Source organism: Nomascus leucogenys, chromosome 4, assembly GCF_006542625.1.
Source record: "Nomascus leucogenys isolate Asia chromosome 4, Asia_NLE_v1, whole genome shotgun sequence".
Taxonomy (NCBI): Eukaryota; Metazoa; Chordata; class Mammalia; order Primates; family Hylobatidae; genus Nomascus; species Nomascus leucogenys.
Window position 1 is genome coordinate 114,261,350 of NC_044384.1, and position 25,980 is coordinate 114,287,329.

General features: G+C 39.5%; 1 protein-coding gene and 1 pseudogene across 11 annotated transcripts in view; both read left to right on the forward strand.

Moving 5' to 3' along the window:
* LRRFIP2 (LRR binding FLII interacting protein 2) overlaps nt 1-25,980 on the forward strand; it is a 133,210-nt gene that overhangs the window by 14,018 nt on the left and 93,212 nt on the right. For all 10 annotated transcript variants that reach the window (XM_030812145.1, XM_030812138.1, XM_030812137.1 and 7 more), the window contains exon 3: nt 15,259-15,403. In XM_030812145.1, coding sequence (XP_030668005.1) covers nt 15,314-15,403 — 90 coding nt within the window. In that variant the 5' untranslated portion in view covers nt 15,259-15,313. The remainder of the gene's footprint in view (nt 1-15,258; nt 15,404-25,980) is intronic.
* LOC105740283 lies at nt 19,731-25,408 on the forward strand (annotated as a pseudogene). Its single transcript, XR_004029848.1, has 2 exons — nt 19,731-19,797; nt 23,761-25,408. The product of XR_004029848.1 is annotated as an NEDD8-conjugating enzyme UBE2F pseudogene (transcript).

Genomic DNA, 25,980 nt, shown 5'->3' on the forward strand with positions numbered 1-25,980 from the left:
TTTCTGTTTACCTGTTGCTTTCCCCCTAAATGCGCCAATAGATTTTTCAAGAGTCTTTATCTATCTATCTATCTATGTATCCATCCATCCATTCTAGCTTGTAACATCAATTTATAAGCTATAAAACGAATTTATTTTGCATAAATAATTAGTTGTGAACTATAGAGAAATATAAAACAAAAATACAGTTTTAGGAAGAATGATACATGAATACCTGTGGTCTCACTACCTAGGTCAAGAAATTACATATTACAGTTATCCTAGAAGTTTCCTCAAGATATCCTTTAATGGCACCCCCTCCCTCCCAGGAAATCACAAGCCTATTTTAACATATTAGTCATTCTCTTGGGACCATTCTCTGCTCAAGCCTGCAATATCCTCCATGTCCATACATGTATTTTTGGCCAAAATGTTTAATTTTGAAAAACTGTAAAGCTCTACTACCTAAGTCTGTTAGTCAGGATAGGCTGAACTACTTTAATGAATAATTTCCAAATCAGTGGTTTTTAACACAAAATTTATTTCTCACTCACATCTTTGCTGTGAGTTGAAAAGCAGTGACAGAGTGGTGGTCTGTTCCACAAAGTCATTGAGGGACTCAGGCTGCTTTCAGCTAGTGACTCTACCACCCCGTGGGGCCTCAGAGACTTTGAATTTCCTGCATCTGGCTGGCAGATGCAAGGACAAAGAGAGGGACTGTGGTAGATTGCATGGAAAGTTTGATGGGCCGGGCCAGGCCAGGATGTGGTATACATCAGTTTTGTCCACATTCCACTAGTTAGAACTGAGTCAATGGCTACACTTAACTGCAAGGAAGGAAAGGGAAAATGCCTTGGTGAACAATGAGCCAATCTCTGCCATGGTATGTATCCCTAAAAAGTATATCATTTTGTTTTGGAAAACTGAATAGCAAGCATCAACTGAGGCTGTGAAAGGAAAGGTACATACTGCTACTATTAGATGAAAGCTCTCAGAAGATAAGCTGAAAAGAATCTTCCTTGATCCTTTTTGGCTAAGTCATTGGGAAAGTTTGTTATTGAGTCTGGAGAAACACAGGCTCCCCACAGTCAGGGAATCTGGCAAAACTAAAGTGTTTACAAGATACTACGGTAAATATCTAGAAGAAATGTGATTGGGAGAGTAGATTGCTCTATGTGGTTTTGCTTCTAAGCTAAGCTTATCATGCTCTAGCTCTCAAGAATAAGGAAAAGCAAAACATGTCTGTGCTGTGAAATAAGTCTTCAGCCCATCTAGGCTCCAGGACCTTCATCAACACGGGGTCAAGACAAACTAAATTCCAATGAAAACCTGGACCAGGCACATCTCATGTTAAATGGATGTGCCCCAAAGGCTGTGGGGATTTTGGTAATGACAGTCCTTCATTATGTCTCTTGAGTCATATTGCTCCAATCTGTAGCTTTCTTTCTGAGATACCTATCATTCTTCTGGAGATTCCCTTTTGCCCCTCTTCTGTGTTTGATTTATTTCCTGTATGCTAAGTTTCCCTGTCTGTTGGTTTTTCAGTTTTACTTGCTGAAGCCTATCTTCTAGTAGTTTATTGACAAAGAGTGTAAAAGAGGCAAATTTTTGAGAACTTCCATGTCTGAAAATGCCTTTAATAATCAAGTATGAGAAAGAGAGGGATTTGACTGGTATAGGCTACTTTATAGATTGTCTATAATTTTCCTTCAGGAGTTTGAAGCCATCACTCTTATCATCTTCTTGTTTCCAGAATTACTTTTGAAAGTCTTGAAGCCATTTTAATCCTTTATGTGTGGCCTGACTTTCCTACCCCATGGAAGCTTGTAAAGTCATCTTTGTTCTTGTTGTTTAAAATTCACTAAGATATACCTTGGTGTGAACTCAGGACTTGTGTTGAACACGCTGGGCCCCTTTAGTCTGGCGACTTATGTTCTTAACTTGTGGGAAGTTAGTTTATTAACAATTTATTTTTGTTTTCTCTCTCTCTCTCCTTTTTTTTTTTTGAGACAGGGTCTCGCTTTGTCACCCAGGCTGGAGTACAGTGGCACCAACATGACTCACTACAACCTCGACCTCCTGGGCTGAAGCGATGCTCCCGCCTCAGTCCCCACCACACCTAGCTAATATTCGTAGTTTTTGATAGAGACGAGAGGAGGTTTTGCCATGTTGCCCAGGCTTGAACTCCTGAGCTCAAGGGATCCACCCACCTTGGTCTCCCAAAATGTTGGGATTACAGACATGAACCACCACACCCAGCCTGTTTTCTCTTTCTCCAGTTATTTGAATGTTGGTCCCTCTGGACTGATACTTTAACCTTATATATTTTTCTTTCTTATTTTCTACCTCTTTTTTTTTTTTCTGTTTTCTGTAAGACTTCTTGAACTTTATTTCCCAACCTGAGTTTTGTAAAACTAATTTTTTTATTGAGGTACTATTCATGTGTCATAAAATTTATCCCTTTAAAGTAGTGACCTTTTCAGTGGTTTTTTAGTGTAGTCACAAAGTTGTGCAGCCATCAGCCCTAATTCCAGAAGGTTTTCGTTACCCCCACAAGGAAACTTCATACCGTAGCAGTCACTGTCCATTTCCTCTTTACCTGAGACTTTGTGGAAAGCACTAGCCTATTATACTTTCTGTCCCTATGGATTTACCTATTCTGGACATTTTACATAAATGAAGTTATTCAATATGTAATCTTTGTGTCTGGCTTTTATCACTTCTCATGTTTTCAGGATTCAACCTTGTTTGTATGTAGCACGAGTCAATACTTTATTCCTTTTTTTTTTCTTTCTTTCTTGAGACAGTCTCGCTCAGTTGCCCAGGCTGGATGGAGTGCAGTGATGCGATCTTGGCTCACTGTAACCTCTGCCTCCTGGGTTCAAGCGATTCTCATGCCTCAGCCTCCCAAGTAGCTGGGATTACAGATGCGTCCCACCATACTTGGCTAATCTTTGCATTTTTTTTTTCTTTTCTTTTTTTTTTTTTTTTTTTTTTAGTACAGATGGGGTTTCACCATGTTGACCAGGCTGGTCTCCAACTGTTGGCCTCAAGTGATCCACCTGCTTTGGCCTCCCAAAGTGCTGGGATTACAGGTGTGAGCCATCATACCAGGCCCAATGTATTTGTTTTTATGGCTGGATAATATTCCATTGTATGGATATGCCACATTTGCTTATCCATTCATCAGCTGATGGACACTGGAATTGTTTTCACTTTTGGCTGTTAGGAATAACGCTACTGTGAATATTCAGTTACAAGTTTTTGTGTGGACATAAGTTTTCAATTCTCTTGAGTATAAAGAGTGGAATTGCTGATTTCTATTGCATTTTTAATTTCTACTATCATGTTTTAATTTCCAAGATCTTGTATTCTCTGATTTTTTTTTTTTTCTTTTGAGACAGAATTTCGCTCCTGTTGCCCAGGCTTGAGTGCAATGGTGTGATCTCAGGTCACTGCAACCTCTGCCTCCTGGGTTAAAGTGATTCTCCTGCCTCAGCCTCCTGAGTAGCTGGGATTACAGGCATGTGCCACCACGCCCAGCTAATTTTGTATTTTTAGTAGAGATAGGGTTTCACCATGTTGGTCAGGCTGGTCTTGAACTCCTGACCTTAGGTGATCTGCCTGCCTCGGCCTCCCAAAGTGTTGGGATTACAGGTGTGAGACACTATGCCCGACCCTATTCTCTGAATATTTTAATAGCCTCTTGTTCTTGTTTCATGGCTATAATTTGCCTTAATTTTCTGAAGATATTAATGATGGTTATTTTTGAAATTTTCTTCTCCCTGCGTAGTTTATTTTCACTAAGTTATTCTTTTGAGTTAGTGGGTTTTCACAGACTTCTTGGTTTGAAAGTAGGTGGGGTTGGTCAATTTTGACCTCCCTTGAAGAGGCGTATATATTTTGGTAGCAGGGTGGGTGATTTAAAGGGGGCTGAAGCAGTCCCACATTTCAAAATGCATACTTTCACCTAAGCCCACACTTCCTACTCCATCCCTATTCCCATTGCTCACCCTTGCCTTCCCCAGAGCCCCTTTGTCTTCTAGAACTTCTGGTATCCTGGGGAATAGGAGATGAAGTTGAAGCTGAGGTAGTAGCCTAGCAATGGAAAGGGGACCTGAAGGTCTAAATACTTAATTAAAGACTTTTAAGTGATTTTTTTTTTTGCGCGTAGGGCTTACTCATTGGGCTCAAGCAATCCTCCTGCCTCAGCCCTGCAAGTAGCTGGGACTACAGGTATGAGCCACTATACCTGGCTAATTTTTGTATCAAAACCCCAGCTGCCTTTTTTTCCTCCCCCTCTTTTTCTTTCCTTTTTTTTTTTTTTCCCCAGAAATTAAGAAACTCAGGCTGGGTGCAGTGGCTCACGCCGGTAATCCCAGCACTTTGGGAGGTGGAGGCAGGTGGATCACCTGATGTCAGGAGTTTGAGAACAGCCTGGCCAACGTGGTGAAACCCCATCTCTATTAAAAATACAAAAATTAGCCAGGCATGGCGGCACATGCGTGTAATCCCAGGTATTCAGGAGGCTGAGGTAGGAGAATTGCTTGAGTCAGGGAGAAGGAGGTTACAATGAGCTGAGATCGCACCACTGCACTCCAACCTGGCCGACAGCGAGACTCTGTGTCAAAAAAAACAAAAAAGAGAAAGTAACAAACTCATTCTAAAATTTATATGGAAATGTAAAGGGCCCAGAATAGCCAAACAGTGTTAAAGGAAGAACAAAAAATTTGGAGGACCCACCTTTCCTAATTAAAAAATTTACTGCAAAGCTATGTTAACCAAGATGGTGTGATACTAGCATAGGATAGACATTTAGCTCAATGAAATAGAATTAAGTATCCAGAAAGTAAACCCTTACTTTTATGGTCAGTTGATTGTTGACAAAGATGGCAAGATAATTCAGTGGGAGAAAGAATGGTCTTTTCAACAAATGATGCTGGGGCAAATAGATATTCATGTGCAAAAGTGTGAAGTTGGATCCCTGCCTCATATCATATATGAAAATGAACTGAAAATGGATCATGGACCTAAATATAAGAGGTAAAAGTATAAAACTCTTAGAAGAAAATGTAAAAATAAATCTTCATGGCCTTGAGGTAGGTTTCTTGGATATGACATCAAAAGAAGCAACAAAAGAAAAAAATGGATAAATTAGACTTCTTCAAAATAAAAACTTTTGTGCTTCAGAGTAACTTCTCTCTGGTCACTTTACCACTTTTATTTTCCCAGTGTTGTCTTTTGCCTACTTAGAAGGCAGTGACAGTGCTATATAAATAGTGCCTTGCAAATTCTCAGTAGATATTTGTTGAAAAGGGAAAAATTAAAGGTATGTGATAGGTTTTACTTTATGAAAATTTCTAGCTTTAGAGCCTCCTTCATATTAATTGCATTTTTTTAATATTGAAAAATTATATCCTTCTTACGTGTGTACCCATTTCTCTTATTTTTTGTTTCATCTTGATTCTTTGGTTCTTTGCTACCTGGGCTTATCTTGTTCTTTCTAATACTTCTAGTCTTTTCCTGTTTTCTGCTTTATTTCACACTTTTTTTGTTGTTGTTTTTTTGTTTTTGTTTTTTAAGACGGAGTCTCTCTCTGTTGCCCAGGCTGGAGTGCAGTGATGCGACCTTGGCTCACTGCAACCTCTGCCTCTCAGGATCAAGCAATTCTCCTGCCTCAGCCTCCCAAGTAACTGGGATTACAGGCATGTGCCACCGTGCCTGGCTAATTTTTGTATTTTTAGTAGAGATGGGGTTCCACCGTGTTGGCCAGGCTGGTCTCAAACTCCTGACCTCAAGTGATCCACCTGCCTTGACCTCCCAAAGTGCTGGGATTACAGGCATGAGCCACTGTGCCTGGCCTGTTTCACACTTTTAAGTCTTTCCTACTCTCAGCAATATGTAATTGTTGCTCTCTCATTCTTTTATCCTCTGATTGTATGTCCATACATCTCTGAGATACTTTAAAAGGTATCAAGAAAGGAGGCTATTTGAATGGTACTAGAAAGTGGTTTGCTTCTCAGAAAATACGGGTAAGTGAATTGTTTAGTCTATCTTCCTAATTTGGGTTCTGCACAGTTGATGAAATAGTATAAAGATTTATGTCCAACATATAGCCCATTAATGTTCATTTATAGAATAACATAACTACCAAGTAAAGAAATACAGCCACTGGCATGTTATATGAAGAGAGGAAATGGAAAGATTATCAGTTGTGTTGGAGATATGAGGATAGTGGGTAGTCAAAATATGAGACTTTAAAAATATTTTTGATAATTCTTAGGACAACTGACTGTAAAAGTAGGAGAAATAATTATATAGGTTCTCATCCTTTGTAAGCATTACTCTTTATAAAATATGAGTTTAAGTTAACCATTATAGTTTCTAGTGTTCTTCTGACATTTAGTTTGTGTTTAGCATTTGCCTTTCCTTGTTTTGCCAAGTTCTCCAGTTTTGCCTGTATGTATTTTTTTCATTTTGTACTTTGCCTCAATTTCTGAATGTACCTTCTGTATTCTTTCTGTCGGTTCTGCTAATAATTTATTCATTTTATGTAACGATCTCATTTAGATATTTGCAGGACTGATGTCTTTAACTGTAATCCGTCCCTCCTTCCCCCCTCTCTCCTCCCTCTCCTTCTGACTGTCTTCCTCTCCCTTTCCTTTCCTTGTTTTCCTCTTCTGGTTGGAGCCATTTTCTGCCTGCCCATAATCTGTATTTTATCTTACTTTTTTGAGACAAGGTCTCACTCTGTCATCCAGGCTAGAGTGCAGTGGTGTGATCAAGGCATACTGCATCCTCTACCTCCTGGGTTCAAGCAATCCTTCCACCTCAGCCTTCCAAGTAGTTGGGACCACAGATGTGTGCCACCACGCCTGGTTAATTTTTGTGTTTTTTGTAGAGACAGGGTTTCTCCATGTTGCCCAGGCTGGTCTTGAACCCGTGGGCTCAAGTGATCTGCCTGCCTCTGCCTCCCAAAGTACTGGGATTACAGGCATGAGCCACGGCGCCCTACCATAATCTTTATTTTGTTTGTTTGTTTGTTTTGAGACAGGGTTGCACTCTTGTTGCCCAGGCTGGAGTCCAGTGGCGCAATCTTGGCTCACTGCAACCTCTGCCTTCCAGGTTCCAGCAATTCTCCTGTCTCAGCCTCCCAAGTAGCTGGGATTACAGGCATGTGCCACCACGCCCAGCTAATTATTGTATTTTTAGTAGAGACAGGGTTTCTCGATGTTGGTCAGGCTGGTCTCGAACTCCCAACCTCAGGTGATCCGCCTGCCTCGGCCTCCCAGAGTGCTGGGATTATGGATGTGAGCCACCACACCCCGCATAATCTTTATTTTTAATGTGTATGTAACTACTAGGTATTCTTCAGTGCTGTGATTACCTCTGCCTTCCTTTTCTTTTTCACTCAAGATTTTTAATTGCAATTCCTAATTCCCATGCCTTTTTTTCATCTAGTCATCCACACTTCTTTTTTTTTTTTTTTTTTTTTTTTTGAGATGGAGTCTCGCTCTGTTGCCCAGGCTGGAGTGCAGTGGTGCAATCTTGGTTCACTGCAAGCTCCGCCTCCCAGGTTCACGCCATTCTCCTGCCTCAGCCTCCCAAGTAGCTGGGACTACAGGTGCCCACCACCACACCCGGCTAATTTTTTGTATTTTTAGTAGAGACGGGGTTTCACTGTGTTAGCCAGGATGGTCTCGATCTCCTGACCTCGTGATCTGCCTGCCTCAGCCTCCCAAAGTACTGGGATTACAGGCGTGAGCCACCGCACCCGGCCCTAGTCATCCACACTTCTTTTTTTTTTTCTGAGACGGAGTCTCGCTCTGTCGCCCAGGCTGGAGTGCAGTGGCGCAATCTCGGCTCACTGCAAGCTCCGCCTCCCGGGTTCTTAAGCAGTTACTCTTTCCCCAACATTTTATTATAAAAAATTAAAAAAAAATTTTTTTTAAAGACAGAGTTTCACTTTGCTTTCTAGGCTGGTCTCAAACTCCTGGGCTCAAGCAATTTGCCTGCCTCGGCCTCGCAGAGTGCTGGGATTACAGGTGTGAGCCACCATGCTTGGCTGATGATAAAAAATTTTAAGCATAGCCCGAGCATGGTGGCTTTCGTCTGTAATCCTAGCACTTTGGGAGGCTGAGGCAGGTGGATTGCTTGAGCCCAGGGGTTCAAGATGAGCCTGGCTAACATGGTGCAGCCCTGTGTCTACCAAAAATAAAAAAATTAGCCAAGTGCAGTGGTGCACGCCTGTTGTACCAGGTACTTGGGAGGCTGAGGCAGGAGAATCGCCTGAGCCTGGGAGGTAGAGGTTGCAGTGAGCCAAGATCGCACCATTGCGCTCTGGCCTGGGAGACAGAGTGGGAGACCCTGTCTCAAAAAAAAAATTTTTTTTAAACATACAGAAAAATTGAAAGAGTTGTGCTGTGAACACTCATGTACCTGCCATCTGGATTTCATCATTTTATCTTTGTTGCAACTGTTGTTGCAGTTTAAAGCAGCAGATCTCAGTACACTTCAACCCTAAATATTTTAGCATGCACATGATTGGCTAGAGTTTAATATTTGTGTAGAGGACTTTTTTCTTTTGAGGTAAAATTTACATAGAACAATATGCAAATATTTTAAATAGAACATTGAATGATCTCTATCTTCTGTTTCAAGTCACTTGTGTTCTACTAAGAGGACTAGCATAACCATTATAAGGCTGCACTCCCAAAACTTGGCAGTTTTTAAAATAAACTTTGAATACACAGTACCTTAAAAATTCTCCTTTTTTGTTTTTATTATATACATGTGCTAGACAGTAAAATGATTGTAGTCAAGGCATTTATTTTTTCCAAATTGTTCTATACTATAGCAGAAACTCTTAGCATGGTTTAATGCTATTGGACAGTGCATGCTGGAGGAAATTGAGTATATTTTTGTTTAGTTAAAAGTATGAAAAGGATTGCTTTTTTTGTCAGTTTCATAAGCTAAATATGCAAAATAGGTAGTTAATTCAAAGTGCTTTAAATATTTATGGAGTGCTTTATAGTTGATTAAATGCTTGGATTTTTCTTAATTCATTTGAGCTTCACATTAACCATGTTATATCAATGAAACTGATAAAGAGATGGAGGCTTAGAAAGTGGGGAGGGTAACACAGCAAGTGGTAGTGCAATCAGTTCAACTTGGATCTTCTCATTTTAAGTTTTGTCAAGTGGCAACAGCTGCAATCACACTAAGTCTTTAGTTCAGGGACAATTCCATATACTGGGATTTGTTTATGAATAACTAGGAAATGTTTTCTTGTGCAGACTAGTGTTCACTGTAATGGCACCTGTGATGCAAAGACATGCTAGTACAGTATTTTGAATTCTTCATGATACAATACTTAGATATAAAAGAACTATCAGGATCCAGATTAGGCACAGAACTTTCTAAGTGTCCTATATTTAGAATGTGACATACTGATGCTACATGCACATTCTGTTCTTACAAAAGTGGACAATATCATGATTGAAGTGCCAGTTTTACTATGGCAAAATGCCTATTGTTTCAGACATATATTATATGAGAAGCTCATTGGAGAAGAGAAAGCCTTATTGAAATATCTGTCTGTTTTGGAAGGTTTATATTCCACAAGATCCTGAAGATACTTTCCTTCTTTTCCATAAGTAGACAAATAACGTCATGACAAAACCATCTGGGGAAAATCAGCTTGACACTATGTGGGTAAAGGACTTGACAAAAATACAAGCAGTTTTGTTCTTATCAATTGAGGAAAAGGTTTAGTTCTTTAAGTTGTTTGATACCACCAAGGAAACACTGGAAGGAGTTAATGTGCTCCTGAAGAAAAGTGTTCTTGAGGAAACCTTAGGTTAGAAATTTACTGCAAGTCCTTTAGGATCAGAAACAAAATAATCTATTTAAGGTTTCCTTTGAGTCTGCATTCTCAGTTTTGTCATTTTGTTGAAAAGTTTCCCACTGGCTATGTTAGGAATCTTATTTCTTTCAAGGTTTCCTCCATCACTGATATAGAATGACCTGGAGTTACTAGAAAATAGATTGCATGAGAACTGAAAAACCTTTCATTTTTCCTTTTTTTTTTTCTTTTTTGGGACAGGGTCTCCCTCTGTCACCCAGGCTGGAGTGCAGTGGTATTATCATGGCTCACCGTAACCTTGACCACCCTTGGCTCACATAGTCCTCCCACCTTAGCCTCCCAAGTAGCTGGGACTACAGGTGTTCGTCAACATGTCTGGATAATTTTTTTTTTTTTTAAGGCAGAATTTCCCCATGTTGCCTAGTCTGGTCATTTTTCTAATATTGGTAAGGAAATCTGCCTACAGGGTACAAATAATACCGTTCTTTTAAAAGTACTAGGTTATCATTTGAACTAGGTAGTCCTTGATCTGCATCATGTGAACTGAAAAAGGTAACTGGACCTGGCCAATCAGTCATATAAACACCTAGGTGCTCTCTGTAGATATGACAAGAAGGATAAGGAAGATAGACAGGAAGTTGTTCCTATTTCCTGCTTATCCTGTTCTGCTTTTTCCTGTCATCTCTTTCTCAGGGCTGCCTGTTCTGGAGCTTGTAGAAACCATTTTGTTTGGAAGCAATTTTAAGAAAGAATAATTTTTTACATAAATCTGTGGTCCAGGAGTACTCTGGCAGGTCTAAGGGATAGGCATTGTTAGTTGAGAAAAAGAAAATGGATCATGGGGTAGAGGAGAAAGAAAAGAAAGAAGTACATTCAAAAGAATGTTACCAGAAGTGGTTTCAGATTAGCGTCTCAGTAGTATAGCATATTATGTTTAATTTGGATGTGATCCAGTTGGGGACTAGTTTATTTTTTGAGCCTTAGATTGGAATGTTTTTATTTTTATTTATTTTTTGAGATAGGGTCTCACTCTGTCACCCAGGATGGAGTGCAGTGATCGTGGCTCACTGCAGCCTCGACCTCCCAGGCTCAGTCAGTTCTTGCACCTCAGCCTCCCAAGTAGCTGGAACTACGGGCATGTGCCACCATGCCTGGCTAATTTTTTTTAAATTTTTCTAGAGACAGGGTTTTGCCATGTTGCCCAGGCTGGTCTCAAACTCCTATGCTCAAGCAGTTCTCCTGACTCAGCCTCCCAAAGTGCTGGGATTATTAGACGTGAGCCACCACACCTGGTTTTAAAATGCATCTCTTTTTCCTTAATGCTATTGAAATTTTAGAGAATTAAGAAAAAATGCATCCATAATCCTGTCTTCCTAAAAAAACCACTGTTAAACTATTGATATACTTCCAGCCAAATCTATTTTTATTCTCTAATTATTTTTATGTGTCTGGAATTAGAAAATGCTTACATTTTTGTCTCCTGCTTCTGTGAAATATCTTTCATTGCGTCCTTGGAAAGCTGACTGACGGACAAATATTGGATGATACCACAGTGCATTCACTAAATTGTCAATCTAGTCTGAAAAGGAACATTGTGTTGCATGTTGCTTATTTTTAGTGGGTGGCTAATATTTGTATACACCATTACCATTTTTTTTTAAATTTTATTTTGGTCATGTGGCTCATGCCTGTAATCCTAGCACTTTGGAAGGCTGAGGCGGGTGGATTAGCTGAGGTCACGAGTTTGAGACCAGCCTGGCCAACATGGTGAAACCCCGTCTCTACTAAAATTACAAAATTAGCCAGGTATGGTGGCACACACATGTAGTCCCAGCTACTCGGGAGGCTGAGACAGGAGAATCAGTTGAACCCGGGAGGCAAAGACTGCAGTAAGCCAAGATCGCGCCATTGCACTCCAGCCTGGGCAAGAAAGAGCAAGACTCCATCTCAAAAAAAAAAACAAAACTTATTTCAATAGTTTTTGGGGTACAGATGGTTTTTGGTTACATGGGAAAGTTCTTTAGTGGTGAATTCTGAGATTTTAGTGCACCTGTCACCCAAGCAGTTTATGCTGTACCCACTATGTAGTATTTTATTCCTTATCCGCCCCGTCCTTGCCCCCACCACCCAGTCCCCAAAGTCTGTTATATCATTCTTATTTATGCCTTTGTGTCTGTATAGTTTAGCTCCCAATTATAAGTGAGATCATATGTTACTTCACTTACAGTAATGGCCTCCAGCTCCATCCAAGTCACTGCAAGAGACATTATTTCATTCGTTTTTATGGCTGAGTAGTATTACTTGGTGTATATATACCACATTTTCTTTATCTGCTTGTTGGTTGATGAACACTTGGGTTTTTTTCCGTATCTTTGCAATTGTGAATTGTTTTGCTATAAACGTGTGTGTATGTGTCTCTTTCATATAACTTCTTTTCCTTGGTAGAGACCTAGTAGTGGGATTGCTGGATCAAATGGTAGTTCTACTTTTAGTTCTTTAAGAAATCTTTGGGCCAGGCCTGGTGGCTCATGCCTGTAATCCCAGCACTTTGGGAGGCTGAGGCGGGCAGATCACTTGAGGTCAGGAGTTCGAGACCAGCCTGGCCAACATGGCAAAACCCCGTCTCTACTAAAAATACATAAATTAGCTGGGCATGGTGGCGTACACCTGTAGTTCCAGCTACTTGGAAAGCTGAGGCAGGAGAATTGCTTGAACCCGGGAGGCGGAGGTTGCAGTGAGCTGAGATTGTACCACCGCACTCTAGCCTGAGCGACAGAGCAAGACTCCATTTCAAAAAAAAAAAAAAATCTTCATATTGTTTTCCATAGTGGTTGTACTAGTTTAAAATTTCCACCAGCAATGTATATACTGTTACTATTAGGTAAGTGAATAATCTTTAAACTTATGCTGAAGATGATTAGAGACCTCTGAGAAAACTTTTCTGTCCTTATCAGGAGTTGTTCTGATTTTTATCTGGGATGTATCAGCTGCTACATTAAGAAATACATTTTTTCATGTTTCCTTTTTTTTTTCTTTTGAGATGGAGTCTCACTCTGTTGCCCAGGCTGGAGTGCAGTGGTGTGATCTTGGTTCACTGCAATCTCCACCTCCTGGGTTCAAGTGATTCTCCTCTCTCAGCCTCCTGAGTAGCTGAGATTACAGACATGTGCCACCTCGCCTGGCTAATTTTTGTATTTTTAGTAGAGATGGGGTTTCGCCATGTTGGCCAGACTGGTCTCGAATTCCTGATCTCCTGTGATTTGCCCACCTTGGCCTCCCAAAGTGTTGGTATTACAGGCATGAGCCACCGTGCCCCACTGGTGTTTCCATTTTTAAATGAGTTCTTAATAATCATATCCAGATATATCTTCTCTAGTGAAGTAAAAGTAATAAACCATCATCAGTCTTTATTCTGGTGGACAGAATAACAAGCTAGCTCTGATGAATGAGAAATGGTGTCAGATAATTTGGGAATGTCCTGAATCTTTATTGGAGAAAACTTTTTGGTGGAGTAGTTCTGCTTTATTTAGCCTGAATCAAGTAAATTCCAGTACATTAAAGTCACTTAGAATTTCAATATAGCCAATTGTGTTAGGAGAGACAGACTTGAGAATTCCTTTGTGATTCATACTATAATGAAATTTTGCTGGTTTATTTTGTTAAAGCAAGTCAAAATTTTTTTAAGTTAATGGAATATTTAGCTAAATGAGCTGTACTTCTTAGCAATGTGTATGGAAGAAAAGAGGTCATGAAATTTGGGTGGCATTCTTTCATGGTAATCTTTAATCTCAAATACCATGTGATAGAAAGGTTAGATGGTTTTTTTCATCCTTATTATTTAATTCTGGCGGATGGGTTTTTCTTCTTCCTTTTGTTAAAATAGGTCTAATAAGTAATAGTAACAGGTTCATAGATATAATCTTTTTTTTTAAATTTTGAGAAGGAGTTTCCCTCTTGTTGCCCAGGCTGGAGTGCAGTGGTGCAACCTTGGCTCACTGCAACCTCTGTCTCACAGGTTCAAGCGATTCTCCTGCCTCAGCCTCCCAAGTAGCTGAGATTACAGGCATGTGCCACCATGTCCTGCTAATTTTGTATTTTTAGTAGAGATGGGGTTTCATCATGTTGGTCAGGCTAGTCTTGAACTCCTGACCTCAGGTGATCCACCTGCTTTGGCCTTCCAAAGTGCTGGGATTACAGGCATGAGCCACTGCGACTGGCGATATATTCTTAATCATTTGACTACATCAGTTTTCTTCATCACTGTACCTTTAGCACCTCCTATAGTACCTGGTAACAACAGACATTTAGGTATTTGTTACATGGACAGTTTTGGTTATTGTTAATTGCAGAATAATAAACCTTCATTTTTTCTTTTATATGGTTGTGGGTCTTTTTTGTCTGTTTGTTTTTGTTTTTTTTTTGAGATGGAGTCTCTCTCTGTCACCCAGGCTGGAGTCCAGTGGCGTGATCTTGGCTCACTGTAACCTCCGCCTCCTGGGTTTAGGTGATTCTTGTGCCTCAGCCACCGGAGTAGCTGGGATTATAGGTATGTGCCACCATGCCCGGCTAATTTTTGTATTTTTAGTAGAGATGGGGTTTTACCATGTTGGCCAGGCTGGTCTGGAACTCCTGGCCTCAAGTGATCTGCCCACCTCAGCCTCCCCAAGTGCGGGGATTACAGGTGAGAGCCACCGTGCCTGATGTTATCATGGTTTAATTGGAATTTTTCTTAAATTACACTAAAAAGCAAAGTTACTTTTGTAACTATAAGGCTTAGTAGTAAAACCTCTTGAACATTTGCTTCTAAAAGTTTAGGCTGAATAACTTCTGAAATGTTTTTCATTCTGGGATGGAAATTGGTTTTAGAAATAACTATAGTGATTTTATTATTTATTTATTTATTTATTTTGAGACAGAGTCTCACTCTTTCTCCCAAGCTGGAGTGCAGTGGCGCAATCTCAGCTCACTACAACCTCCGCCTCCTAGGTTCAAGTGATTTTCCTGCCTCAGCCTCTTGAGTAGCTGAGATTACAGACGTGCACCACCCTGCTCGGCTAATGTTTGTATTTTTGGTAGAGACAGGGTTTCACCATGTTGGCCAGGCTGCCCAGCTATAGTAATTTTAAATGGTTAAGTAGAATTTCTGCTGATGGCAGCTTTCTGGGGCTAATATTATAATACACTCTCACAGGTTGCCTTGGGTAGCATAGTGAAAAGAGTTAGGAGTTTTAGTAATTAGTATAAAATTAAATATTCTAAAATTTATTGGAATAATTTGGTAGTGGGAAGAGGCATTTGGTGACGAATTTCTCTAAGAAGAAATATAATTTCTCTGTTAAAAGTGAATATATAAATGAGCATGAAAATGGCATAAAGAGAAATACCTTAAATTATTATGTTTTTGTTTATTTCAGCGCTAAAAACACAGTTAAATCACTTTCAAAGTTAAGAGATTATTAAGAACACAAGATGGGGACTCCTGGTTCTGGAAGGAAAAGAACACCTGTGAAAGACCGATTTTCTGCAGAAGATGAAGCTTTGAGTAACATTGCTAGAGAGGTATGTTTGGTAAATCCCCTGTCAACACTGAGTTGCACAGATGTATTGTAAAAATGCTGATTTGACAGAGATATAGACGTTTACTCATTGATCTAGTTTCAGATGTTTATTATGAGCAAGATGTTATAGCTAGTCTCTAAAATAGTGTATTAGAATAAAATATAATTGGATATTATCAACAGAAATCAAATATAGAGATGAATCTCTGAACAACACATTTTATTTGAGACAATAGAATTGTAATTTGGGCATACACACAGACTGCATTGGCCTTTGGTATGTCCAAAGAACAAAGAAAAGATTGAGGTTTTTATTAGAGAAATGTTATGCATTGTTTTGAAAGAAAACGCATTGGCACTAGTGAAGTTTTTGGGAGCTGGCGTGCTCTGATTTGTGACTGACTGTGGTAGGTAAAACTAGTCTTAGAGTTAGTTACAGCAGTTCGTTTTTCGCAGCTACTAGGTAAAACTGATCTTAAGGTTATAGGAGGTCATTTCAGCAGCTGGCTTGCCAGATAATCCCTGGGCAGGTGCTTGTGCCCTAAGTGCTTTTTTTTTTCCTTTTCTTCCCCCCTCGTCTCATGACTCTAATTTAATTGCATATGACAAGATGATTCCAATTTATATAATCAATTTTCACAATATCCAATGCATCCAAAATTAATTTTTGTTTATATTTTTCTGGGTTACTTGAGTTCCATGTACTTGTTATAATGTATTGAAATTTATAATTAATCTTTTGAATGTAAACTTAGGATAATTAGAATGTTGAAGATATGATGACTATATTATAGAAATACTCATTGGGCTATGCAGTTAATATGCTTCAGACGTGGTGTGTAAATGTTGATGGAAACAATATTTCATGTCTGTTCAGATTCAGTGTTTTATTTTTTGAAACATTGCAGTGGAATTTTTGTGTTTAATTCTTTTAGCTGGTAACAGAACTTCTGGGGCAATTTTGTTTCAGTTTGTTGTAACTCAGAAAAAAGAAAAAAGGAAGGGGTGTCACCTATTGAATCACTGGCAACATTTCCTGCTGTATATTGGAAATTTAAGATGACTGCCAGCTGGGATTTCTTAGTCAATTGCCAAGTTTGTTTCAGACTCTTATCTGCAACTGCAGACTGACCATAAACTAATATGGTATAAGAGTTGCTTAGAGCATCATTAAGAACATCATTAAATTATATTCTTTTGGTGAGAATTATTACCATATCACTTCCTCTTTGTTATTAGTAAAAAACTTATTTAGGAATGGTGTATTTCCTTTTGACACATTACACACTCTTTTGATCCAGCTCATTGTTATGATTTTCCTTTTGGAAGTTGCTCGGTTAGCTTTTGAATTAGAAGTCAAATGCTGTAGGACGCTATTTGTAGCAAAGGAAAGTTACTACCTAAAACCTGATAAGAAATTGTGATAGTACTATAACAAAAATACATTAAAAATCAATGAGAGCTTTTGGGTTGATTCCATGTCTTTGCTGTTGTGAATAGTGCTCCAGTGAACATACATGTGCAGGTATTTTTATAATAGGATTTATATTCCTTCAAGTAATGGAATTCTTGGGTCAAATGGTATTTCTGGTTCTAGGTCTTTGAGGAATCACCACACTGTCTTCTACGATGGTTGAACTAATTTACATTCTCACCAACAGTGTAGAAGTGTTCCTGTTTCTCCACAGCCTCGTCAGCATCTGTTGTTTCTTGACTTTTTAATAATCGCCATTCTGACTGGCGTGAGATGGTTTCTCATTGTGGTTTTGATTTGCATTTCTCTAATGATCAGTGATGTTGAGCTTTTTTTCATGTTTGTTGGCTGCATACATTGCTTCTTTTGAGAAGTGTCTGTTCATGTCCTTTGCCCACTTTTTAATGGAGTTTTTTTTTCTTGTAAATTTGTTTAAGTTCCTTGTAGATTCTGGATATTAGACCTTTGTCAAATGGATAGATTGCAAAAATTTTCTCCCATTTTGTAGCTTGTCTGTTCACTCTGATGATAGTTTCTTTTGCATTACAGAAGCTCTTTAGTTTAATTAGATCCCATTTGTCAGTTCTTACTTTTGTTGCGATTGCTTTTGATCATGAAATTTTTTGCCTGTGCTTATGTCCTTAATGGCATTGCCTAGATTTTCTTACAGGGTTTTTATAGTTTTGGGTTACATTTGAGTTACATCGACCCAAATGCCCATCAATGATAGACTGGATAAAGAAAATGTGGTACATATACACCACAGAATATTGTGCAGCCATAAAAAGGAACTATATCATATCCTTTGAAGGGACATAGATGGAGCTGGAGCCATTATCCTCAACAGACTAACACAGGAACAGAAAACTGAACACCACATGTTCTCACTTATAAGTGGAGCTGAACAATGAGAACACATGGACACAGGAAGGGGAACAACACACACTGGGGCCTGTGGAGAGGGAGCGCAGTGGGGTGAGGGAGAGCATCAGAATAAATAGCTAATGCGTGTGGGGCTTAATACCTAGGTGATGGTTTGATAGGTACAGCAAACCATCATGACACATGTTTACCTATGTAACAAACCTGCAGGTCCTGCACATGTATCCCAGAACTTAAAAATCAATGAGATATTTTTCAGTTAAAAGATATTTAAAAATGAAAACGTAGATACTAGTTTGCAGTGAGTGATCTTAATTAACTGTTTGCACAAATGAAGCATTTTGGAAGCAACATAATTGTAGTTGAAAATTGAAACTACCCAGAATGTTTCAAAATTAGAGAGATTTACCCAGATTTCTATAAGGGAGGAAAATGCCACCACCTTCTAGTCTCCTTTTGTGTTGTCACTAAGTATTTGAACTTTTTTTTTTTTTTAATGTGATGCTTTCTTTAAAAAATTGTATAGGATTCTAGCATCCAGCACTTGTCGAGTGCTTACTATGTGGCAAACACTATTCTAAGCATTTTACATGCATTAATTCATTTAATCCTTATAAAATCTGCAATCAGTTTTTTTGTCTGCATTTTGAAGATGTGGAAACCATTGCACAGAAAAGTTAAGTAACTTCCCCAAGGTTACATAGCTAGGAAATAGTAGAGCCTGGATTCAGACTCTTAAGCTTGGCTCCAGAGTCTGTGCATTTAACCTCTTACTAGGCCAGATTGTTTCTCAATCAGTCTTCTCTAATTCCACCATTAATAGCTTGTTTTTTGTTTTTCAGTAACTTTTCATGACGTTGAAAGCAGTTTCACATCTTGATTCTCACAAAAGTCTTGAGCTAAGAAGGATAGATATTATTACTAGCCATGTTTACAGCTGAGGAAACAAATGATGTTCAGATAACTCTCTAAAATGTACCAGAAGCAAGGCTAACATTCACCCATTTGAAGTCATTGTTCATGTTCCAGGAGAGGTGGGCTTTGGAGACTTACAACTGTGACTTTGAATTCTGGTTATACTAGTTGCTGGTTGAATAATTTTGTTAGGTAACTTCTCTAGACTTCAGTTTCCTCGTCTGTAAAATGGGAATAATATTATTTTCCTGTCTCACGGAGTTGTGATGGTTAGAGGAGATAAGGCATGTGAACCTTTAGAACAGTGTTAGGCTTCAGTAGGCTATTTGTTGCTTATTAAAAAGCAGAAATTGGGCTGGGCATGGCTGCTCACGCCTGTAATCCCAGCACTTTGGGAGGCCGAAGCGGGTGGATCACGAGGTCAGGAGTTCAAGACTAACCTGGCCAACATGGTGAAACCTCGTCTCTAGTAAAAATACAAAAATTAGCTGGGCGTGGTGGTGGGCGCCTATAATCCCAGATACTCGGGAGCCTGAGGCAGAGAATTGCTTGAACCCACAAGGCGGACATTGCAGTGAGCCAAGATTGCACCACTGCATTCCAGCCTGGGCGACAGAGCAAGACTCCGTCTCAAAACAAAAAACAAAAAAGCAGAAATTGAAAATGATAATAGAAGACTGGTAGAAAGGTAAAATGGACTCTTTTTGTAAAAGAAACTTATTAAGATAAGTTTTCTAAAACATGACTGATCATCAGTCTCCCAGGGAGCTTTGTCAGTGTACAGATTCCCAAGCTATACCCCATACTTAGTAAATCTGAATCTATGGGGGTTGAGCCCAGAAATCTGTATTGATTGATTGATTGAAGGAGATGAGGTCTTGCTATGTTCTTCAGCTGGGACTTGAACTGCTGGGCTCAAGTCCCTGCCTCAGCCTCCTGAGTAGCTGGGGCTACAGGTTCACACCACTGCACCCAGGCAGAAATTTGTATTTAAATTCTCTCTCTCTCTCTTTCTCTCTCTCTGCCCCCCACCCCCACTCCTTCCTATGAGATTCTGATGGCTGATGTGCCAGCCAAGTTTGGGGACCATGAACCAAAATATACAGATGATTCTATCCTGAATGGTCAGTTTTTAATACTTCCAGGTTATTTTCCTTCCTTTATGTGATTATTTTGTTATGAAATAACTGAGTTTAATAGTTTTTCTATTAGAATGTATACTGTAATAATAAAATTATTACTATAAAAGGATGTAAAAAACAATAATTCTAGTTTTTATTTCTATCTTCAGAGCTCTGGTCATGCATATGGCAACTTTAGTAACAAGATAAAAAGGCTCAAGTTTAATTTGAAACCTGAAAGGACCAGTTTTCATTGTTAAGGTTCAAGATTTTATTTGCATGATGAGTGTCTAATATGTGATACAGTAGTTTTAAAACTTTAGAGGAAATATGTTTAGCTGTTTTTTTTTTTTTTTTTTTTTTTAGAGAGAGAGTCTCACTCTGTCGCCCAGGCTGGAGTGCAGTGGCACCATCTCGGCTCACTGCAACTTCCGTCTCCCAGGTTCAAGTGATTCTTCTGCCTCAGCTTCCCAAGTAGCTGGGATTACAGGCATGTGCCACCACACCCAACTAATTTTTGTAGTTTTAGTAGAGACAGGGTTTCACCATTTTGGTCTGGCTGGTCTCGAACTTCTGACCTCAAGTGATCTGCCCGCGTCGGCCTACAGGCATGAGCTACCATGCGCAGCCACAAGAATGTTGCTGATTTTTGTCCCTGATGATCTGAGATTTTTTTTCTGGGTCTAAAATTCCGTAATTTCTTCCAAAGTCCAGAACCGAAAGAAAATTGATGTCCATATGCATAGTTCTCTTAAATCTAGAGAATGAATGTCAGACATAGAAACTGATTATCTTTTCTAGATTAGAGGATAGGATCCTGATGAGGAAGTCATAAGTGACTTCCCCAAGGTTACATAGGTAAGAAATAGCAGAGCTTGGATTCAAACTCGTGAAGGTTGGCTCCAGATTCTGTACATTGAACCTCTTACTATGATTAATAATTATTTAATAATTATTATTTTTAATTGAGACAGGGTCTTGCTATGTTGCCCAGGCTGGTCTCGAACTCCTGAGCTCATTCAGGATAGGATCATAAGAATTGGAGTCTAATAAAGAGTGTCCAGAGATTTTTGTGTTGAGCAGAATTTACACGTAAACATATTTGGTTTAGCTGAGTGTGGTGACATGTGCCTGCAGTCCCAGGTACTCAGCAGGCTGAGGTAGGATTGCTTGAGCCCAGGAGTTCAAGGCTTCAGTGAGCTATGATCCTGCCACTGCACTCCTGCTTGGGTAACAGAGTGAGACCCCACCTCTAAAAATAAAAAATATGGTGTGTAAATTTACTTGTAAGAGGTAAGAAAGGAAGCTCCATGGCTGTTTCACATTTGTGTCTGCTAGAACATTTGGATTTTTTTTTTTTTTTTGAAACACAGTCTCGCTCTGTCGCCTGGGCTGGAGTGCAATAGCGTGATCTCAGCTCAGTGCAGCCTCTTCCTCTCAGGTTCAAGTGATTCTTCTGCCTCAGTCTCCTGAGAAGCTGGGATCACAGGTACATGCCACCACACCCAGCTAATTTTTGTATTTTTAGTAGAGATGCGGTTTCACTATGTTGGCCAGGCTGGTCTTGAACTCTTGACCGTAGGTGATCCCCCGCGTCGGCCTCCCAGAATGCTGGGATTACAGGCATGAGCCACTGAGCCCAGCCCGGTTTTCTTTTTTTAAAGTGTACAATTCAGTGATATTATCCCATGTGTTTGGTTCACATTATTCTGTGTAAATTGGATTTGTCTGAAAAGAAACTCCACAGGCGGCAGAATTACTCTTATTTAAAATACTCATGTTCTAAGTGGTGGTACACAAAAATTCACAGAAGATTATGAAATGACTGGGCACAGTGGTGCATACCTGTAGTTCCAGCTACTTGGGAGGCTGAGGTGAGAGGATTGCTTAAGTGCAAGAGTTCGAGACTAGCCTCAGCAACATAGCAAGACCCTGTCTCTTAAAAAAGAAAGAATATTATGAAATATGAGTTTTTTTAATTATAAAATGTGAATGTTTTTCTGTCCATTTCTACCCAGTTAAAAAATAATTCTCCTCCTTTGTGCTTATTGTTTTTATTAGACAAATTCTTTGAAAGAGCAAATCTAAGTCGTGGTTTTAGTCATTTAGGATTCCTTCGGGTGGTGTCAGTGCGTGAATTCAGCCAATTCTATTTGTTTATTTGTTACTATTATTATTAATAATAATAGAGACAGAGTCTTGCTGTGTTGCCCAGGCTGGTCTCAAACTCCTGAGCTCAAAAGATCCTTCTGCCTCGGCTTCCCAAAGTGCTGGGATTACAGGCCCTCAGCCAATTTTCTTTGAGGGCAGACTCAGTGTTTTCTCCATTTACACACTGGAACTAAGGCAAAAGAGGAGGGTGCGGGATGTGATTGGGGTAGCACTTTGCTTGCACTTTTTCCCTACTTCTAGAGCCTGGTCCTGGACACTTTTTGTGACAGCCAGTGTTACTCTCAGCATCTCACTGTCCCTTGATTTGTTCCTCTTACTGGAATTAAGGGAAGATTATTGAGCCTTAAAACTTAGTTTTGTCTTAGTGTGACTGAAAAGTATTGGTATAACTTTCATTGTCATAATCTTTGCTATTCCTGTGACTTACAGGGATTTGGAGAAAAAAATTCAGATAGCACAATATCATTAACTTAAATTCGAAGACAGTACTAGTAACACCTTTTTTTCCCCCCTCTCACAAGTATTTACGTTAGTCCCCAAATTAATATTTTTGGTTAAATATATCATTGCAGATCCAAAGTTTTACTTTTTGTATACTGTTTATTGGGTTGTATAAAGTCCTCTCTCATTCCAAAAGAATATTTTTGCTGTCAAAAGGTCTCTGAGTAAATGGAAGATATAGTTGTTTGACATCAGAAAAAGATGAGTTAAAATTCCTAGAGTTTATCTATTACATGTTGGTGTTTATGCTCAGAAAAATTTAAATATTTGTCCTCAACTACCAAAAACTTAAAGTGGTTAAACATAATCATGTTGTAAGATTTAATTAAAATTTTTTGTACTAAAGGGAAGTTGCTAGGAAATAGAGCAGTAATTTTTGTTAATTTGGAAACCATGGCAACACAGTAAATATTATGTCTCTTAATTTGTCTTTCAGTGTTTTTTTGGCATGAGTGTCATGGAAGAGTAAACAAAATTAAACACGGTGAACTCTGAGTCTTTGCTACCTGAGTTAGTCATTTTCTTTGAATGTTTTACTTTCTCAAATTTTATATTTCAAATTTCTTGAAATTAAAGCATAGTCTGTAAAGGCCCAAATTATACATTATCTCTCTTTTGTCCATGCCAGTTGCATAGGTTTTATATTATGGACATATGTATGGCTGGCAATTCCAGACCTCATTGGCTCAGTTCGGTGCATTTCTGTCAAATTATGAATTGTAAATTTGCCTCCTTTAAAATAGCAGTTTCAGTACCATCAACACTGTGACACAAAAGTTTTAAAGCTAGAGGATTTTCTTCTTTTAAAGTCATTTGAGTGTGTTTTCATGTACTACTGTAGTATTTTGTTTTGTTTTGTTTTTGAGACGAGGTCTTGCTAGGTTGCCCAAGCTGGACTCGAATTCCTAGGCTCAAATGATTCTCCCACCTTGTCTCCCGAGTAGCTGGGATTACAGGCACCACTACCATGCCTGGCTTGTTTTTGAAAAACATTAAATACAGAAAGATTTTGGCAATAATATAAGTATCCATGAGTTCAGCACCCAGCATTAACAAATGTTAACATGTTGTCACAGTTGTTTCAGATCTTTTCTTTAAAATGTTAGGAAGAAAGGAAGGGAGAAAGAGATATAAACCAAGTTTAAGGTCCTTTATTTCATTCCCCAGGCCTATCCCTCTCCTTCCTCCTATTAAGGAATCAGTGTGATAAAATAAAAATGTGTCCTTCCTGTTCATGTATTAAAAGTTCTAATAACTTCTGGTCCTGCCACCTGGAGCCAATGTAGCTATGAGGGGCCGTGTCTCGCCACCACTGCCCAGGCCAGGCATGGTGTTGGGCGCCAGGCCTTCCTCACCTGTCTTGGGGTGCCCAGGGTAAAGGCAGGATTAACGTTGACACCTGTAAGCAAACTGAAGTGCAGTGCGATGACAGTCTCAAAGGGTCTGGGACGTCAGCCATAGCATCCGGCCCTACTCAGAGGGTTCTGTGAGAGATAAGTTGATTGTTAAAAGAGATTGCAGAGCTTGAGCTTATTTACCTTGTACATGTCAAGTGTATTTCCTGTTCTAAAAAGCTTCATTGCTTTCTGCTGACTGTAACCCCAGACGAGGGTTACTACTAGGGTGGAAAATTTCAGCTCGAAACTGGGCTTCCTGATGCATACAACGTGGTGCCTTCCAAAGTGAAATGCCTGACCAGGATCTGGTACCCTAACATCACAGAGATGGGGGAAGTATGTCTAAAGTTTACTGAGGACATTCGTTTGACAGCACTGGCAAGACTCCCACGAGAACATTAAAGGATGTTATTTGGAGATTAAATTATTTGTTTACTAATCTTATGAATTTTGATGATCCACTGAATGTTGAAGCTGCAAAACATCATTTGTGGGACAAGGAGGACTTCTTGAATAAAGTCTGACTACATCAAGTGTTAATGCCAGATGATAAAAGGAGAAGATTGCAGGCCCGTGGACTATGTGTTAAAGTTTGTCTCTAATGTGAAAAAGCAGCAAGAGGCATTGCCTTCTCTCCCCTGTCCCCTGACTCTCCCTCTCATTCCCCTGGATTGTCCCAGTCCTGTGACCATGTTGTCCTGAAGAAGACCATCTTCATGACTGCCCATTGTAGGTGGAGAATTCAACATGAAGACAGCAAGAAAACGTATTTAGGTTTCTAAAGAGTTATCTGCTTGTCTTATGTTTTAGGCTGTTCTTGCATTGCTATAAATACCCAAGACTGGGTGATTTATAAAGAAAAGAGGTGTAATTGGCTTATCGTTCTGCAGGCTGTACAAGCATGGCACTGGCATCTACTTGGCTTCTGGGGAGGCCTCAGGGAGCTTTTACTCATGGTGGAAGGTGAAGCAGGAGCAGGCACATCATGTGGCGAGAGTGGAAACGAGAGTGCAAGGGGGACAGCCAGATCTCATGAGAACTTACTGTTGTGTTGAAAGCACCACACCGTGAGGGATCCACCCCGATGACCCAAATACCTCCCACCAGGACTCACCTCCAACACTGGGGATTACATCTCAACACGATATTTGGAAGAGACGTCTAAACTATATCACCTTAACATGTTTACTTTTTTGAACTCATACTGTTTAGGCTGTTGGTGATGCTCTTGAGAAGTTGTAATGAACTCAAAATTGAGGCTGGAGCTTTCTTATTCTTTTCCCCAACAAAATTGGTTTTCTCCTGAAGTGATGCTCATGATGTGTTCAGTGTTAACTTGCAGATTGGAATAAGAAACCTATTACAGATTGTGATTGTATACAAATGCCCTTAGTATCCTCTGTGAATGTTGGCCCTATCTATCTACATGTGAAGTTTCCCAGAATGCATAAAGTCTTTCACTGGAGACATTTTTATTGAAATGCGTATTTTATTTAAGTATATTTTGGACCAATTAAATTAAATTTTTACAATGTAATGCTTTACTTTTTGTGTTCTCATTTTGTATTTTATATTTTCATTGTATAGGGCAAAGATGTTGGGTTGGCCGAGCATGGTGGCTCACGCTTGTAATCCTAGCACTTTGGGAGGCTGAGGTGGGTGGATTGTGTCAGCCCCGGAGTTGAGACCAGCTGGGGTAACATGGTGAAACCCTGTCTCTACAAAAAATACAAAAATTAGCCAGGCATGGTGACATGTGCCTGTAGTTCCAGCTACTCAGGAGGTTGAGGTGGGAGGATTGCCTGAGCCCAGGGAGGTCGAGGCTGTGATGAGCCGTGATCACGCCCTGGGCAACAGAGTGAGACCCTGTCTCAAAAAAAAAAAAAAAAGTAGGAAAAATGTTGGGTCAACCACCTGTTGAAGAGAAATACAAAGAAACTATGAAAGACATTATTCATTTTGTCCAAATGCAACGAGAATGTGGCTCTGAAAAGTCATCTCTTGCTCTCAGGTCCACATGTGGCAAGGACGTTTTGGAGCTCTTTGAAACTAGATCTGGATGATAAAAATAAAAACAAACAAACAAAAAGGCAGGAAGCCCATTCTCACATGCTGC